At 43.2% G+C, this 17,521-nt stretch overlaps 1 protein-coding gene across 5 annotated transcripts in view; it reads left to right on the top strand.

Annotated features, from left to right (window-relative positions):
• Positions 1-17,521, top strand: part of Nsd3 (nuclear receptor binding SET domain protein 3) — a 112,570-nt gene that overhangs the window by 83,998 nt on the left and 11,051 nt on the right. For 3 of the 5 annotated variants that reach the window (XM_076913930.1, XM_076913931.1, XM_034520743.2), the window contains exons 15-20: positions 2,299-2,445; positions 5,652-5,808; positions 9,616-9,818; positions 10,392-10,504; positions 10,956-11,225; positions 16,935-17,051. In XM_076913930.1, coding sequence (XP_076770045.1) covers positions 2,299-2,445; positions 5,652-5,808; positions 9,616-9,818; positions 10,392-10,504; positions 10,956-11,225; positions 16,935-17,051 — 1,007 coding nt within the window. The remainder of the gene's footprint in view (positions 1-2,298; positions 2,446-5,651; positions 5,809-9,615; positions 9,819-10,391; positions 10,505-10,955; positions 11,226-16,934; positions 17,052-17,521) is intronic. The other 2 variants (XM_076913932.1, XM_076913933.1) reach the window with 2 other exon arrangements.

Below are 17,521 nucleotides of genomic sequence, written 5' to 3' on the forward strand. Positions count from 1 at the left end.
TTAAGGACTGAAAGGTCTAGACATATCTTTACCTATATCCCCAGCCAACTTGAAACACCATAGAAAATACTGAGATGTCTTTCAGTGCAGTTTATATTATTTAAATTTTCATGCTTTTTTGTTGTTGTTGTTGGGTTTTTTTTTTTTTTTTTTTTTTTTTTTTTTTTTTTTTGGTTTTTGAGACAGGGTTTCACTGTGTAACCCTGGCTGTCCTGGAACTCACTCTGTAGACCAGGCTGGCCTCAAACTCAGAAATCCACCTGCCTCTGCCTCAGAAGTGCTAGGATTAAAGGCGTGCGCCACCACTGCCCGGCAATTTTCATGCTTCTTGAGTACTATATAAAATAAAAAATTAATATCCTAAACCTTTCTTTGTAATGGAGCTGATAGGTTAGGGTTTTCTTTTTATTTTAATAGCAGTAGTAGTTTATTTTGTATATGCATATCACATGTTAATAGAGACTATTTGAAATAGTTGCACAGTTGCTGAAGGAGGCGTATCTCCTGGTTTACGTGAGTGAGAACACTAAAACCAAGTTATTTGAGTTATTTTCCTAAGGGCACAGACTGGTGAGTGGAGAGATTCTAGTTGCCCTTCCTCATTTCTTCTTTTTATAATCAAGTAGTAAAATTTATAATAACTGCATAGTAGAGTTTTAAAATATATTTTATTCTTTTTGTAGTATAGCTTTACAGATAGTTTAAATAGCTAGTAAGCTACTCAAAACCTTTTTTAAAATTCTCTCATAAGTTACATCCCAACCACAGTTTCCCTCCCTCTCCTCCCAGGCCCCCTACCCCCATCTCTCTCCTCCAGATACACTCCTCCATTTCTCTTCAGAAAATGGCAGGCCTCTCAGGGATGTCAACCAAACATGACATATCAAGGTTCAGTAAGACTAGGCAGCTCCCCTTATATTAAGGCTGGACAAGGCAACCCAGTAGAAGGACAAGGGTCCCAAAAGCAGGCAGGAGAGTCAGAGGCAACCCCTGTTCCTACTGTTAGGAGTCCTGCAAGAAGACCAAGCTACACAACTGTAACATACATACATACATATATACATATAAAGCATGCTCTGTGATTGTCAGTTTAGTGTCTGTGAGCCCTGGTTAGTTGATTCTTGGATCATTTTCTTATGGTGTCCTTGACTTCTCTGACCTCTCTGGCTCCTACAATCAGTCTTTCCCATTTTCCATGAGGTTCCTTCTCTGAGCTCCACGTAATGTCTGGCTATAGGTCTCTGCATCTGTTTTCATCAGTTGCTGGATAAAGCCTCTCTGCTAGGACTTTTGTTTTTTCTGTCCTAGGTTCCCTGGCTGTCCAGCCTCTGGTTCCTGGTCTTCCAGGCAGTGTCCATCATGGGCTCCCTCTCTTGGCATGAGTCTCAAGTTGGACCAGTCATTTGTTGGCTACTCTGACAATTTCTGCACCAGACTTTTCTCACTTTAAAAATCTCTTTTCATTCATTGATTTTTTTTAAAAATACCACCTCTTTGTACTAAATGGATAAAAAAAATTCTGACATTACATACTTTTCTTACAAGATTCCTGTGTGATAAGCAGTGTCAAGTTCCATTTTGTCGCCTAGTTCAGACCTTCCTCCCTCCCTTCCTTCCTTCCTTCCTTCCTTCCTTCCTTCCTTCCTTCCTTCCTTCCTTCCTTCCTTCCTTGTTTTCAAGACAAGGTTTCTCTGTGTAACAGAGCCCTGGATGTCCTGGACTTTCTTGGGTTCACCTGCCTCTGCCTCCCAAGTACTAGGATTAAAGGCATGCGCCACCATGCCCTATCTAGTTCAGACATTTCTTGACCCAGTCTCAGTGGAGGGTAGCATCAAATGAAGATCACATTCATAGGAAAAAGTCAGCGGTGACTCTCCCAAGCTACAACTCTTTCTTCTCAAAGTGGTCCCTGTGTGACACTGTTGTGACTTACAAACTAATAACCAACTGAGTAATTAACACTAAAACAGACAGTGGCATCCCCCTGCATTGTAGATGTACCTGGAGGTATTGGGGGCCAATATTACAATGGATCTTGTGTTTCCTTCCAAATAGGACAGTTACGTAGGCAGGTCACAGTAGCTTTCTAGAACATTTAAGGTGGTAAGCACATACTATGACAGCATAAAGAAATCTAAAATGGTCTGCACTCCTTCAGAGAAGTCAGGAGAGTAGGGCTGCCTCATTGTCACACACTCCCAACTGTAAGCCTTGGTCGCATAATAGGTGCTGAGTTTTCCCTCATGGAATCATGGGTAGTTTCATGGCAGCTCATCTCTTTCTGTTTGTTTCATATAGGGCTGATAGTTCAGGACCATTCAGACCCCATGTTCAGTTCCTATGCCTATAAATCCCACTACCTACTGAGTGAATCAAACCGTGCTGAGTTGATGAAATTACCTATGATTCCTTCTTCGTCAGCTTCCAAAAAGAGATGTGAGAAAGGTAATAATGACTAAATAGTTTATCTTGTGTTTGATTTCTGCATTTTCCTTTTCTCTCTTTAAGTGGAGGGGGTGTATGCTTGTCCAGCACTGCCTGTTGCTTTTGGTAGGTCCTGCCTTTGTGGTTATGACGCTGTCTTTGTATGGCTACGGAATTATCAAAAGGGCTTAAAATAATTCTATCATCACAGATTTTTACTTTTCTCCCTGACTCATTTTTCGCCATTCAAAGATGTAGGTTTTTAAAATACAAAGACTAGAATGTTATATAACATAAAAGACTTCCTCATTTGCTTGATGTAGAACTATCATTCATGTTAGACTAGGGTAGCCATGATACAGTTTGCCTTCCCCTTATAAGCTAAACAACTAGAAAGGCTATTTAGAAAGGAAAGGCAAGGCAGCAGATACCGGAAAAGATTGTTTCTAGAACATAGTCTATGATTTTTATTTCCTAAATGCGTACTTAAGATGCTATGAAAACAGGTGTCCTTCCCATAGGAGGGAAGCTGGGGTTCAGGGCTACCCCAAATACTAGATGGTGGAAGGTAGCCCTGTCAGGGTCCTGATGGATAGTTTATTCATAAAAAAATAAGCTAAATTTATGTTCACACTCTCTCAAGCAGTGTCATTCCTGAAAGAAAACTCTTAGCTGTGCTTAACTTGCCATAGCCTGCTTGCAGTAAGGGGAAGGTGACTTCATGTTTGATTGGGGGATTGTTATCCAGAGGAAGCATCAGTGAGCTTAGAAGGTATGGACAGATCTTTTGCTTAATATATTCTTATTATGATCCACGTTCAGAATTAATAAAGAAAAAAAAATCACCATTCATACCTAATGTACTATGTATGAATATCAAAACATAGGTTTTTATTAGTATTTGTTATCTGTGCTGCCTCTTTGATCTGTCCTTGCTCTTGTTGGCTCAAATGGCAACTAATAACTGAAAGAAGTGCTATCTGGCAAGGTGATAGAGCCACCAGGAGTACCGAGAGAGACGGGCCTGCCTGTGCTTGGGTTGTATGCTTTCTGCTGAGGTCAGCCTGCAATGCCTTATTAGTGATGTCATATGCTTCCAGAAGGTGGGCAGGGGCCTGCATTACTCCTCAAGATAGAATTAGTCTGACAGTACATTTATAAAATTAGATTAACTCAGTTGTTGTTTTGTTTCCAGCATTCAGTATTAACATTGACATCAGTTGAAATTATTCTGAGCCCTCTACTTAGCTTAAATGATATTTTTTTTTCTCTTGTATCTGGAAAACAGTTTTTTTTTTCCTGGTTTGTTGGTTTTGTTTTGTTTTGCATAGTGCAAGGTAGACTATTCATGTTTTTATTTTTTTTCTTTATCTTTCTATAGTATGAGCATTTCTATCATTACAGATTTCACTGATTCTGGCTCTGTATTTCCTCTGAAATAAGACTGAACATTTAGAACCATTTACATTAACACTAAACATGACCAGCCCAACTTCCACAGAGGTGCTAAGAATAAGATATCCTCTAAGGCTGTCTGCAAGGCAGGCCTCCCTCTTGTTCAGTCCTTTCTGATGGACTTGAACGTGGGTGTAGAACCTGGCGGTGGCACGTATACCTTTAATCCCAGCACTCCAGAGGCAGAGGCAGGAGAATCTCTGTGAGTTGGAGGCTAGCCTGGTCTACTGAGCTACTTTCAGGATAGCCAGGGCTACACAAAGAAACACTGTCTTGGAAAAAGCAAACAAAACAAATGCCTCAAAATTGAATCAGTTAATCCCACTGACTCTGTAGTCGGGGGAAGACTGCTCACGTGAAGGCTGGCAGAGGAAATACAGCTCTCTGATCCGTCACTGGTGTGGTTAGGGCTCCTTTCTTCATGTAACAGTTGAGATTGGAAGGTGGAAGAAGACAAGATTTCTGGAAATCTTTAAAAGGTTGGAGCATGTGGTTTGGTCAAGTTATATAGAAGGCTCTGAATCTTTTGCCTGTGAGACTTTAAATCTCTTTATTTGTTGTAGAACTGACTAGTCAGTAGAAATGTCCTTTGTCTTCAGTGGTGACCTTTCTGTTACTTGTTGATATAGAAATACCTAACCCCCATCCCTTCATTTTTATTTGTTTGCATTCAAAGTGTTATTCTGTTTGTTGCACTTGTTTTGGTTTCAAAGAGAGGGCTTAGTAGGAAGCTGAAAGGACAGGCTTGCACATACTTCATTCTGCACTGATAATTACGTAGTTTTGTGCTATAAAGCAGTGGTTCTCAAAACTGAGTCAGAAAAAAAAAGAAAAATTCTAAGTGTTTTTGGAAATTAAGAGAATTACACATTCAGCCAATATAGGGCTATGAGTTTATATTTGGCTATGACTTTAACTGTTCAACATGCTAATACTTGCTTTGCTTTTGGATCCTAGTCGCCAGCAGTTATGTGTTTCTTTGGTCAATACAAAAAGGAGAGCTGGGCATGGTGTGCATGTCTACACTCCCAGCACTCGGGAGACAGGCAGGAGGATGACCAATGGGAGGTGTGAGCTCCATAGTGAGATTCCATCTCCAAAAAAGGGGGAGTGAAATTCTTCATCTTGAAATGCAAGTTTATCTTTGGTTGGTATAATTTTGAAAATGTAGGTCACAATTAGGAGAAAGGAACCGTGGTGAAGGGACAGTTACAGACCACTGCTGTATAGCCTGCTTGACTGCCTGTGCATTGAGAAGTAATGACGCTGATGCTACAGGTGTGAGAATCTGTGTCCACCTTTGTATGAGAAGAAATTAGGTACTAATCAACTATTAATTACTTTCATTCTTGGCTGGTTTTTTTTATTATAAAATGATTTAGTTAATTGCGGTAGTGGATTAAAATAAAGATAATTATTATTTTCTTTCCTAGTTCTAAAGAACAAAAGACAGCTATTTGTTTGAAAGCCTATTTTCAAATCTCCATGGGCTAGCGAGGTTCTGTACCTCTTGTGATGTTGTAGCCAACACTGGATTTCCCGGTTGCTCATATTCTAAAGGAGCACAGGGTAGTTTTTTTTTTTTTTCTACTCAAAAACTTTATGTTTCTAGCCACTGAAGTCTTTAAAACTAGCTATTTCATTCGTTTCCTATTTTAATACATCACTCTGGACATGATTCAGTCTCTTTGTTTCCCATTTGAATAAAGTCTAGTGTATTTAAGAGAACTTTTTCTGTGTCTCGGTTACTAAAGCTGGCTGTTTGCTTTAAGGTGGAAGACTGCTCTGCTGTGAATCGTGCCCTGCTTCCTTCCACCCAGAATGCCTGAGCATAGACATGCCGGAAGGCTGCTGGAATTGCAATGACTGTAAAGCTGGCAAAAAGCTGCATTACAAACAGATTGTTTGGGTCAAATTGGGAAATTACAGGCAAGTTTTCCAAGCACAAATAGAGAGCACTACTGTTGTAGTGGGGTTCAGGATCTGCCCAGAGTGCGGTCAGCACACAGGCAGAGAGACAGAAGGATGACAGACAATGGCGGTTGGTCTCAATTTTTAGGGGATGGCAAAGGTTATTTTGCTCTTGGGTTTTTGTTTGCTTGCTGTTTTCTTTGAGAGTGGGTATTTTACTTGGCTTAAGTTCTGAGAATTATTTTATATTGATGAATTATGCACTACTAAGTTTTGCAATGAGAGGATTTACATAAAGAATAGGGATTTTGTTTTCTTTGTATCTTAGTTTTATATTCGTTTTTAATTTCTTTTTCTAAACATTTATTTATTTTGTGTGTATGAATGTTTTACAAGCCTGTACGTCTGTATCTCATGTGTGTGCTCGCCTACGAAAGTCAGGTTTCAGATCCCCTGAGACTGAGTTACAGACAGCTTTGAGCTGCAGTGGGTGCTAGAATTGAACACAGGTCTTCTGGAAAGTGCTTTAATCACTGAGCAATCTCTCCATGCCTTTGATCTCTGGTTTCTAAGAAGATCAAGAGTTTATAGCCTTATCAAAATAGATCCATTCAAATTTTTGTTTGTCTGTTTTCAAGACAGGGTTTCTATATAACAGCCCTGAAACTTGCTTTGTAGACAAGGCTGGTATCAAACTAACAGAGATCCACCTGGCTGTACCTCCAGAGTGCTGAGATAAAAGACATATCCTGCCACACCCTGCTAGGTCGGTTTGGTTCTAAACCAGGCTCACTGTGTTCAAGTAGCCCTAAGCTGTGTGCAAAGAGTGCTTTTTTCTTCATATAAACTAAAGAGGGAGACTATTCCAATGAGAGCCATTTGTTTGTATCTATTTATCATGTGGGGCCGTGCAGGTGCCACAGTACAGTTTTAGAGGTCAGAGAACTATGGCTCTCAGGAATTGGGGCTCTCCTACTCAGGAGAAACTCAGGAGGTCTTGACAACAGCAGCTTTACCTGCTGAGCTGCCTCACCAGCCCAAGCTGTGGTTCTGAAGGGCATGAGAACAGGGCCTGCAGAGATGGTTAGGGGTGCTTGCTGCTCTGTAGATCTGTGTTCAGTTCCCAGCATCCATGTCAGGTGCATACAGCCTCCTGTAACCCCAGCTCAGGCAGTCAGACATTCTCTCCTGACTTCACACATGTGCATATGCACACATAAAAAATAAAAACATAGCACTTAAAAAGAGAGAGATTAATATGAGAGTGTATGGCAGGTTTATTGGAAAGCTGCTCTAGGGCTTGGTAAGTTGTCATGGGGAGGGGGGAGAGAGAGAGAGCGCGCAAGCAAGAAGAGAGAAAATGCAGAAAGGGGGAGAGAAGAGAGAGGAGAGGAGAGACTAAATTGTCTGGATTATATAGGAGAGAGCCTGTGGGGGAGGGGAAGTTCAAGGCAGAGGGCAGGATATGCCCTGTAACAGGCAGAGGCTGAGGGATGCTGGGAGAACCTGGGGGCCAGGTCCATCTTGGTATGTAAAATATACACCTCAGCCTGAAACCCAACATGTTAAGGCTTTAATATTTTTGTTAATTTTGTTAATTTTGTTAATTTTTATCATTTTATGTATCTGGGTGTTTTGCCTCTATATGTGTCTGTGTGCTATGTACCCAGGGAGGCCAGAAGCGGTAGTTAGGTCCCCTGGAACTGGAGTTACAGACAGTTGTGAGCAGCCATGTGGGTGCTGGGGATCTAACTCGAGTTCTCTGGAAGAGCAGCCTGTGTTCTTAGCTACCAGGCCATCTCCCCAGGCCCTCCCTTAAAATAATTAATAGCCTTGATATGTGCTATGATTGTTATCGTGAGACAGGCTCTCACTGTGCAGCTCTCTCTGGCCTGGACCGTATGTAGACTAGATGTCTACCAGGCTGCCTCCAGAGTGCTGATACTAAAGGCACGCACCACCACATTCACCTCAACATGTTTTTTAAAAGATAGGGTCTCACTATGTAACTCTTGCTGGCCTCAAACTTTGACAAGGCTGACCTAAATTAAAGAGATCCACCTCCCTCTGCCGCCTGAGTGCTGAGATTAAAGGTGTATACCACCATATCAGGAATTCTATTGGAATTCTGAAGAAAATATATTTCTAGATAATCGCAACCATATTGTAAATTTTTTGCACGAAGAGTTGAATTTAAAGAGCACATTAAGCATAAGCAGTGTGCATCCATGGTTTTGGGTGGTTTTTGTTTTTTTTTTTTCTTTTAGAGGCTAGGACAAAATCTTCCTGGGCTAACCTCTTGACTTAGGTGATTCTCCTGCCCCAGCCTCTTAAGTGGGTGAGACTGCCATTGTTGGCACTGCTCCTTGCTCTGTTGTAAGGGTTTTTGTTCTTTTGTTTTTGAGGGTTTTTCGAATGGGAGCTGGAGAAGTGGCTTGGCAGTAAGAGCACTGACTGGCTTTGCAGTGGCACTGACAACTGTCTGTGACTTCAGTTCCTCAGGATCTGCAGCCCTCTGTGACCTCTGTATACACCCAGCACACACAAAGGGCACATGCATATATGTCAGCAAACCACTCAAACACAAAAAAAACAAATCTTAGAAAAGTATTGCATGTGTGTGTATATGTGTGTACTTTAAGTGTGGATCTGGATACATCTGTGGGGACAGACTCTCTCCAGGTTAGCCTGTAACTTGTGATGCTAGTCCTCGGCTTTCAAAGGACTGAGATTAAAGGTCCGTTTCCCCCCCCCCCCCCCCCCCCCCCCCGTACAATGTGTGGTTAACGGTTAACATTTGGGGAATACATTTCATGTTAATAGTCTCTGTGACGAGAGCATAGGGGAGATGCTTTTTCTGCTCACATCCTGTGTGTATTAAGAAGAACTGACTCTGGAATGCTAACTGACGTGAAGCCTGGTGTATCAAATCAAGAGGCTTTCCCGTGGTTGAAAATGCCGACTTGCATGTAGTACTCACTCTTTACTACTGCAGTGTTTGTTCTCAGAAACAGTCCCTTTGACTGCTAGAAGCAGTCCTTCATTCCTCAGAGATAATCTTCTCTGCCTGGGAAGGTAGTGAGTCCATCGAGTTTGGGAAGGTATGAATTTCTTACAGTTAAAATGGGCTGGAGTCATATTAGTTAACATCCCAATTCCAGAGCTGGGAAATGGGTCCATTGTCCTTCTCCTATTAAATGTTATAACTGATATGGTCATGATACATATTTTATAATTTTTAAATGTTAATTTTTTTTAAGATTTATTTATTTTATATATGTGAGTACACTGTAGTTGTCCTTAGACACCAGAAGAGGGCATTGGATCCCATCACAGATAGTTGTGAGCCCCCATGTGGTTGCTGGGAATTGAATTCAGGATCTATGGAAGGAAGATCAGTCAGTGCTCTTCACTGCTGGGCCATCTTTCCAGCCCTAAATGTTAATCTTTTAAAGAAAGAACCACATAAAGCTGTTAGGGCCTACTTTGTTTAGCCTATGTCCTTATTTTGTTAATTCATCAATAGTTTTTGTTGTGGTAGTGGTGGTTTTGGTAGGGGTTGGGGGTGGGGGAGTGGGGTTGAGATAGAGTCTCACTAAGTAACTCTTGCTGTCCTAGAAACTCATTCCACTGACCTGGCTGGCAGTGAATTCACAGAGATTTACCTGTCTCTACCTGGGATTAAAGTCATGTAGCACCATGCCTGCCTCACTAAGTTTTTAAGTGATCAGATTAATTACTGTGTGTTTTAGAATTTGACCCCTTCTCTCCTTCCAGCCTGTGAAGAAGAGTGTGAGGTTTTCACTTTGTCGATTCTGTTCTCAGATGGTGGCCTGCAGAGATTTGCAGTCCCAGGTCTGTGCCGCTGAACATCCAGGGCCTTAAGCATGACGTGGGGGACTTCCCTGTGTTCTTCTTTGGGTCTCATGACTACTACTGGGTACACCAAGGCAGAGTGTTCCCTTATGTTGAAGGAGACAAAAACTTTGCTGAGGGACAGACTAGCATTAACAAGACCTTCAAAAAAGGTAAGTTGGACCATGTGTACAGAGACTCAGAACTAATACTCAGGTGTGTATTTCTTATTTGCACATGAAGCTTCTGCCACTCAAGAATGTTCACCAGGCATTGGGATTTTACGTCCATAAACTTCCTCTGACATCAGGGCCAGGTTTGAGATGCTTAAAGCCTGGAGCACTGGGCTGTGTTTGAAGTTTCTTTTAGTCAGGTGAAACTCCTTTACCAAAAATGAGTAGGAAAGGCTTCCCAAGAAGACCTTAAGACCTTTGCAACATGGCAGAAGTCTAGCTTTCTAAGTAAGGGTAAAATTAATTTAAATCTAGGACAGGGTACACAAGCACTCTTTCTTAATAGGGTCACTTAGGTCTTTGTCACTGATGTCAGACCTGTGCTCTGACGCATGTACAAAGCATAGTATTTGATGCTAATTTATTGTTTCCTCTATAATGGTGGTGACTGGTGATTTCCAAAACATAATTTAAAAAAGTAAGCCTCCAGCCAGAGGCAGAGCCTGTCTAGGGTGGTAGAATTTAACTTCCCACCCTAACGGTGTGTAACGACCTGCCTGTTCTTCTTGTCAGCACTTGAAGAAGCTGCAAAACGTTTCCAGGAGTTGAAAGCCCAGCGTGAAAGTAAGGAAGCTTTGGAGATAGAGAGAACCTCCAGAAAACCCCCTCCCTATAAGCACATCAAGGTGAGCACGCCTCCCTGCTGCTTAAAGCCCCTGACTTACAGGAATGCCCCCTGCTGGTCACCCTCTCCTGGTTAAGCCAGTGGTTTTTGGTGGCCATACCACCTGAGAACGGTGGCTCATGTGGAATTCTGTTCTGTTTCTACCAGAGTACCCTGCCATCAGATGAGGGTATAGATCTTTAACCCCCTCTTCCAGACTTCATAAATAGCTTGTAGTCTCTTGATTTCAGGTGTTAAACTTCATCAGCCCATGGCAAACAAGAGAAAATAAGACGTGACATCAAGTTCAACCTTTTGTCTAGTAGATAGACATAGTTATTATTCCTAGTTTATTCTGGAGAAACCATGATAAAGAGCTTTCCGCAGTCGTGTCACAGTGCTCTGATGTTTAGTTTGCGCTGCTCACAGATCCTCACCCTCTCCCACCCTTCTCTTGCTCTGTTGTCTCCTAGGTCAACAAAGTCATAGGGAAGGTACAGATCCAGGTGGCTGACCTGTCGGAGATCCCCCGCTGTAATTGCAAGCCCGGTGATGAGAACCCATGCGGCCTGGAGTCAGAGTGTCTGAACAGAATGTCACAGTACGAGTGTCACCCGCAGGTGTGTCCTGCTGGGGACCGCTGTCAGAACCAGTGCTTTACAAAGAGATTGTACCCCGACGCAGAGATCATCAAAACTGAGCGGAGAGGCTGGGGCCTCAGAACCAAGAGAAGCATTAAAAAGGTAATGTGGTGGCAGCGCAGCACGCCTGCCCTTGTCTCTTAGGACGCGTCAGTAGCATTGTGACGTGGCTGTAAGAAGCATGGCTACTTACGACAAAAGGTTGCGCCTTCTCACAGGGTTTGCACTTGCTGAGTGAGAAAAGAGTGGAAAAGGATAACAGATGCACATCGTCACTGTCACTTGATGAGCCTTAAATGGAAGGGGCGTTGTGCTTTTTGTATTCAATTTTTTTTTTTAATTAAGTGAAATGATTCAAACATATTGTTGTTGCTTTTTGTGGTGGATAAACATGTCAGAGAAGCAACGCAATAAAGTTGATTACCCACCAGGGCAGAAACTAGCAAGCCCGGAACTTTGCTGCAGCCTCAGTTCATTAGCTGTGAGTGTGATGGAGTCACCGGATCACTAAGGTGGACTGTAACGATAGTCCGTAGTGTGTTGTGGGAATCACCGGATCACTAAGGTGGACTGTAATGATAGTCCGTAGTGTGTTGTGGGAATCACCGGATCACTAAAGTAGTCTGTAATGAGAGTTTGTCATGTATAGTCGAAGCTCGGTAAAGCCTCAGATTCTATGTGCAGGAGTGGTAGGGGTAGTTGAGATACTATAACTCTATAACTTATTTTTATTTTCATACCTTGAGACAATTTTTTTCAAAAGAATCTCCTAGTATAAGCAACATATACCAGTTGGAGAAATATTTTAAAGCCAAAGAGCTTAAAAGCAAAATTAAAATCTCTAGTAAACCCTATGATTCAATCAAATAGTGGGGTCTCAGCTTTTAGAGTGCCTGAGAATCTCCTGTGGCTCTTATCAGGAAACCAGCTGTTGGGAGATGGGAGAGTGGCATGTGCCTTTAATTCTAGCCCTTGGGAGGCAGAGGCAGGCAGATCTCTGTGAGTTCAAGGACAGCCTGTTCTACATAATGAGTTCTAGGACAGCCAAGGCTAGATAGTGAGACCCTGTCTTGAAGGAAGGAAGGAAGGAAGGAAGGAAGGAAGGAAGGAAGGAAGGAAGGAGAGAAGGAGAGAGAGAAAGAGAGAGAGAGACAGACAGACAGACAGATAGACACAGACAGACAGACAGGGGCTGGAGACATCAACAGTTAAAAGCACTTGTTGCTCTTGCAGAGCACCTGAATTTTCCCAACCACGTGCTAGCTAGTTCACAACCATTCATAACCCTAGTTCTAGGGCATCTGATGCCCTCTTCTGACCTGGTCACCACCATGTCATGTGATGCACATATATACATACATGCAGGCAAAGCACTTATATACAGAAAATGAGAAATAAATGTAAAAAGTGGGGAGGCCAGGGAGATGTGGTGGTGGTAAAGCATGCTTCCTGCTTTCAAGGAGGACCTAAGAGACAGCAGACTGAGCCTGCACACTAGTGATGAAGACTGAGTGGTAACGGGACAAGAGCCAGGCCTAAGCAGTCCTTTAGGCAAGAACTACTGGATGACTTTAGTAGGGTGGCTTACTGACAGGACACACTGGTTCTCTATTACGGTATAGAAGTATTACCACAGAGCTAGGAACTTAAAACTGCTTGTGCTGCCCACGCTTGTTTTCATCACTTGAGAGGCCGAAACAGGAGGATCACCAAGAACTTGATGCTGAGCTGGTCTATATAAACTTGGGAATTCTGGCCTAGCCTTAAAAGTAAGACCCTTTCTCAAAAACAGAACCAGTTAGCAACTTAAGGGGCTCGAGAGGTGGCTCAGGGGTAGGAGCACTGGCCGCTTTGACACAGGACCCAGGTTCAATTTGCAGTACCCAGCATCCACATGGTGGCTCACAACCATCAGTCCCAGGGGATCTAGCACCCTCTTCTGGTCAACATGGGCACTAGACATGCTCATGGTACAAGGACAACAAGTACACACAGGAGTTAATGGTGTAAACTTGATGCAAGTTTCATTATCACAGTTGACAGGGGCCGTAGGTCGGGCTGTGCTCAGCCGACCTATCCTCATTTAGGATTGCAAGAAGTCAACCAAACTTGCATGCTTAGCTTATCCAGGGAAGGACCTACTTCCCAGCTTACCTGGTAGTTATAGAACTCCATTCTTTGTTGCTGTGGTCTGAGGACTTGTGTTTTGAGATTTTTTTTCCCTCTACCGTTATCCAATAATGATTGTTAACTTTCTGTGGCTTCCCCAGTTCCATGCTATCTGAGGTTCCCATCAGAGGCATAAGAGAGACTCCACTTAGCACGACAGACATTGAGATCTTAGACAGCAAGGTCTTGTTAGCCCATGCGTGCCATCACCGTCCACATCCTTAGAGGAGGGATCACAGGATGAATGGCATGAATCAGAAACAGGATCTGGGCCAACCTTGAGGACCTGGCACATGTGGAGTTTAAGAGAACAACTTTGCCTGGAGAATGGAGGTTCCATGAGAAAGGAAAAGGTGCTAGGATGGAGCCTGATCCAGCAGTCCAGGAGAGTGACACGCACAAGGCCAGCAGGTCTGCACTACTGATACTCGCAGCCATCCAGTAATGAGAACTGAGGAGAATTTGTATATGGAGGGAATATCCCTGAAAATACTAAGCACACGCACACTTATTTCTCAAGGTATTTATTTCCTCTGATGAGTTTGAAGTGCTAGTGAGTCTTATAGACGCCCTAGACTGAGTGAGTGAGCATAGCTTTCAAGATGAAGAGGTCAGTGATGCTGTAACTCCAAGGAGCTGACTAACTGCCTGGTATCACTCATGAGTCCACCACTTATGACAACCATGACAATACCCAGTTCTTTCAAGGATATAACGTCCTGGACCTCTTCTGCATTGGTGGTGGGAGTGAAAACGGAGCAGCCACTGTCAACACTAGTTTGCCAGATCCCTTAAATACACACACACACACACACACACACACACGTACTGTACTATATAACAAATCTTCCTGCTGGCTATTTAAACTAGGAAAATAAAAATCTGTAATCACATGAAAACTCTTCCCAAATGTGTACAGCAACTGTGTTTATAACAGCAAAAATCTAGAAAGACTGGCCAGTCTTCTTCTGTGGGCAAATAGTTAAACAAATGGTGGTACATCCACACTAAGGAGTCTTACTGAGCCATTAAAGACAACTAAAACGTACAACTTAGGTGATCTAACATTTTATTTTTTAAGTTATCCCCATAGTTGTAGTGGCTTAGTCACTAGAGACAGTTGCTACTCTTATAGAGGACCCAGGTTTGAGTCCCAGCACCCACACAAAACTGTGAACTCCAGTTCCTGGGCATCTGAAACACTCTTCCAGCCTCTCTGGACACTGCAGTGCATTCGTGTGCACACACACATGAACACACACTCAGCAAAATAGTCATACACATAAAATAAAAACATCCTTAATTATTTTATGTGTGAGTGTTTTCTATTTGCTTTATATGCCTGCTTGGTGCCTGCAGAGGTCAAAAGAGGGCATCAGATCTCCTGCAGCAAAAACAAATCTTTAGGAGCTGGAGAGATGGCTGAGCAGTTAAGAGCACTGACTGATCTTCTAGAGAACCATGCTCGATTCCCAGCACCCACATGGCAGCTCAGAGCCATCTATAACTCTAGTTCCAAGGGATCCAATGCCCTCTTCTGGCCTCAGAGGGCTCCAGGCATGCAAGTGGTGCACAGATTTACATGCAAGCAAAATATTCATACAGTGCCGGGCAGTGGTGACGCACGCCTTTAATCCCAGCACTTGGGAGGCAGAGGCAGATGGATTTCTGAGTTCGAGGACAGACAGGGCTACACAGAGAAACCCTGTCTCAAAAAACAAAACAACAACAAAAAAAATTCATACAGTTAAAATAAATAATTTAAAAAAAACAAAATCTAAAAAAAAAGTCTCAAAAGATTACATATTATATAAATATGTTTATAGAACATCCTTGAATGGCAAAATTATACTGATGGATTAGTTTGGCAAGGGTTAGGGGCTGATGTGATAGAGGGTGGGTGTGTCCATGAAAGAACATTGGAGACTCCCTGTGCTGTTCCATACAATCTTGAATGTGGTTATGTGGTAACAGGACTCCGTATTTGAGTGCGTGTGTGCGGGTGGGTGAGTGAGTGTGTAAGTTAGTGCATGAGTGCCTGACTGAGTGCTTGAGTGTGTGAGTGAGTGCATGAGTGGGTGGGTGGGTGGGTGAGTGTAAGTGCATGAGTGCCTGACCAGAGTACTTGAGTGAGTGAGTGAGTGAGTGAGTGTGTGTGTGATTGCGTGAGGGAGTGAGCGCCTGAGTGAGTGGGTGAGTGTGTAAATGCATGAGTGAGTGAGTGAGTGAGTGAGTGAGTGCGTGCGTGCCCACACCGGCTTCCTAGTGTTAACACTGTTACAGTTCCGTGAGACCACTGGAGAACCCTGAGAGAACAGTAGAACCCTGCATTTTCTTTAGCTTGCTGTAAACGTCATTAGTTGATAATCAAAGGCTGAGAGAGCAGAAGCATACCCTGTCTTCCCTATGTGTGTCAGGTCCAGAGCTCTCCATTTCTTATCTCTAAATGCCACCACTCCCTCAGCTACAAATTAGTAGGACTTTGTGAGTGTAGTGACGATGATGGCTTCAAAAGTCAGGGACATGCCACAGGGGCCCTTGGGAATATAACAATAATGTCAGCAAGAAAAGGCAAACGCACCTGCTGCCTTTGGAAGTGCGTGCACGGAGAAGCCTGCCACTCAGGTACCGCGAATAAATAGTAACCATGTCTAGGGTTGAAGAGGGATTCTCAGGACCGACCGACCGACCGACCGACCGACCGACCGACCGACCGACCTACCTACCTTCCTTCCTTCCTTCCTTCCTTCCTTCCTTCCTCCCTCCCTCCCTCCCTCCCTCCCTCCCTCCCTCATAGGTGTAAGGGCATGTGAGCTCATGCTTGTAGAAGTCAGGTGACAATCCAGGTGTTGTTTCTGAGGTGCTTTCATGACTTTAATGTGTCTTAGTTAGCAACTGGGGAGGAAAAGATTTGTTTTAGCTTACAGTTGTAGTCGACCATGAAAGGAGTTCAGAGCAAGAACTCAAGGCCTGAACTAAAGCAGAAACCAAGGTGCAGTCAACTTGCTTTGTTTGTTTTTAAAGCTCTGGCTGTCTTGAAACTCCAGCTGAGTGCTGGAATTAAAGGTGTATGCCACCACGACTGGCCAGCCTGCTTCCTTAGACCTTCCAGGACCACCCGCCCAGGGGTGGCCTCTCACAGTGAGCTGGCGCACCCCATAAGTCACTAAGCGGAGAATAGCTCCAGGCTGGCACCAGGCAATCTGATGGAGGCATTTTCTCATTCACGGTTCCTCCTCCCAGACAATTCAAGCTCCTGTTGAGGTGACAGCAGGCCAACTAGGACAAACCTGCTGTTTGACAGCTTTACTCTCCTGCAGTCCTGGGCTTTTGTTGTTGTTAAGGCAAGATCTCCTGTGCCCAGGCTGGCCTTGAAATCCACACAAGGGGGACTTGAACTCGTGGTGCTCCTGTCTACACCTTCCCAGTGCTGGGGTTATAGAAGCATGTGCTACCACGCCCAGTTTATGTGCTGTTGGGGATTGAACCCATGGCCTTATGCAAGTTAGGCAAGAATTCTGCTAATTGCATTACATTCCCCACCCTCAGAAATGTTTTTAGTTAATTTTCTTGTTCATACATGTGGTGTGAGGATGTGCATTACTGTACAGCTGATAGTCCGTATTCAATGCTTCTTTGCAGGGGGAATTTGTGAATGAGTATGTCGGTGAACTAATTGATGAGGAAGAGTGCAGACTTCGAATCAAGCGAGCCCACGAGAACAGTGTAACTAATTTTTATATGTTAACTGTTACCAAGGTAAAATTGCTTTTATTTTTTGGTAAGAAAAAGGGACGTTTTATGTTTTGTTCATAATTTTATGTTGACTTCTGTTTCTGTTCTTTTCATTTTCTCTAAGTAAACTATGACTATTTTCAGTAGTGCATACTGTAATTATCTCAGGGGTGCAGAAGGAACCCCGCTTTAGTCGGGAGACTCCAGCAAGAGGGAAATGCTAAGCAGGAACAAAGTGACCATGTCTGGGGCAGTGAGAGAGACCTGGGTTCCTTAGCACTGCTGGAGAAATCAACTATGATTCTGAGTTATAAAAATACCTTGAAATTTCTGATTAGCCAAAAGCTCAAAAATTTCTCTGTATTTATTAAGCTTTAAAAAAAAAATGACAAGAGAGTTAGAGAGATGCCTCGGTGGTTGGAAGCATTTGTTGCTCTTACAGAAAACCAGGGTTTGGTTCTGAGCTCCCACATGCTGGCACACAACATTCGGGA

The sequence above is a fragment of the Arvicanthis niloticus genome, chromosome 16 (genome assembly GCF_011762505.2).
Source record: "Arvicanthis niloticus isolate mArvNil1 chromosome 16, mArvNil1.pat.X, whole genome shotgun sequence".
Taxonomy (NCBI): domain Eukaryota; kingdom Metazoa; phylum Chordata; class Mammalia; order Rodentia; family Muridae; genus Arvicanthis; species Arvicanthis niloticus.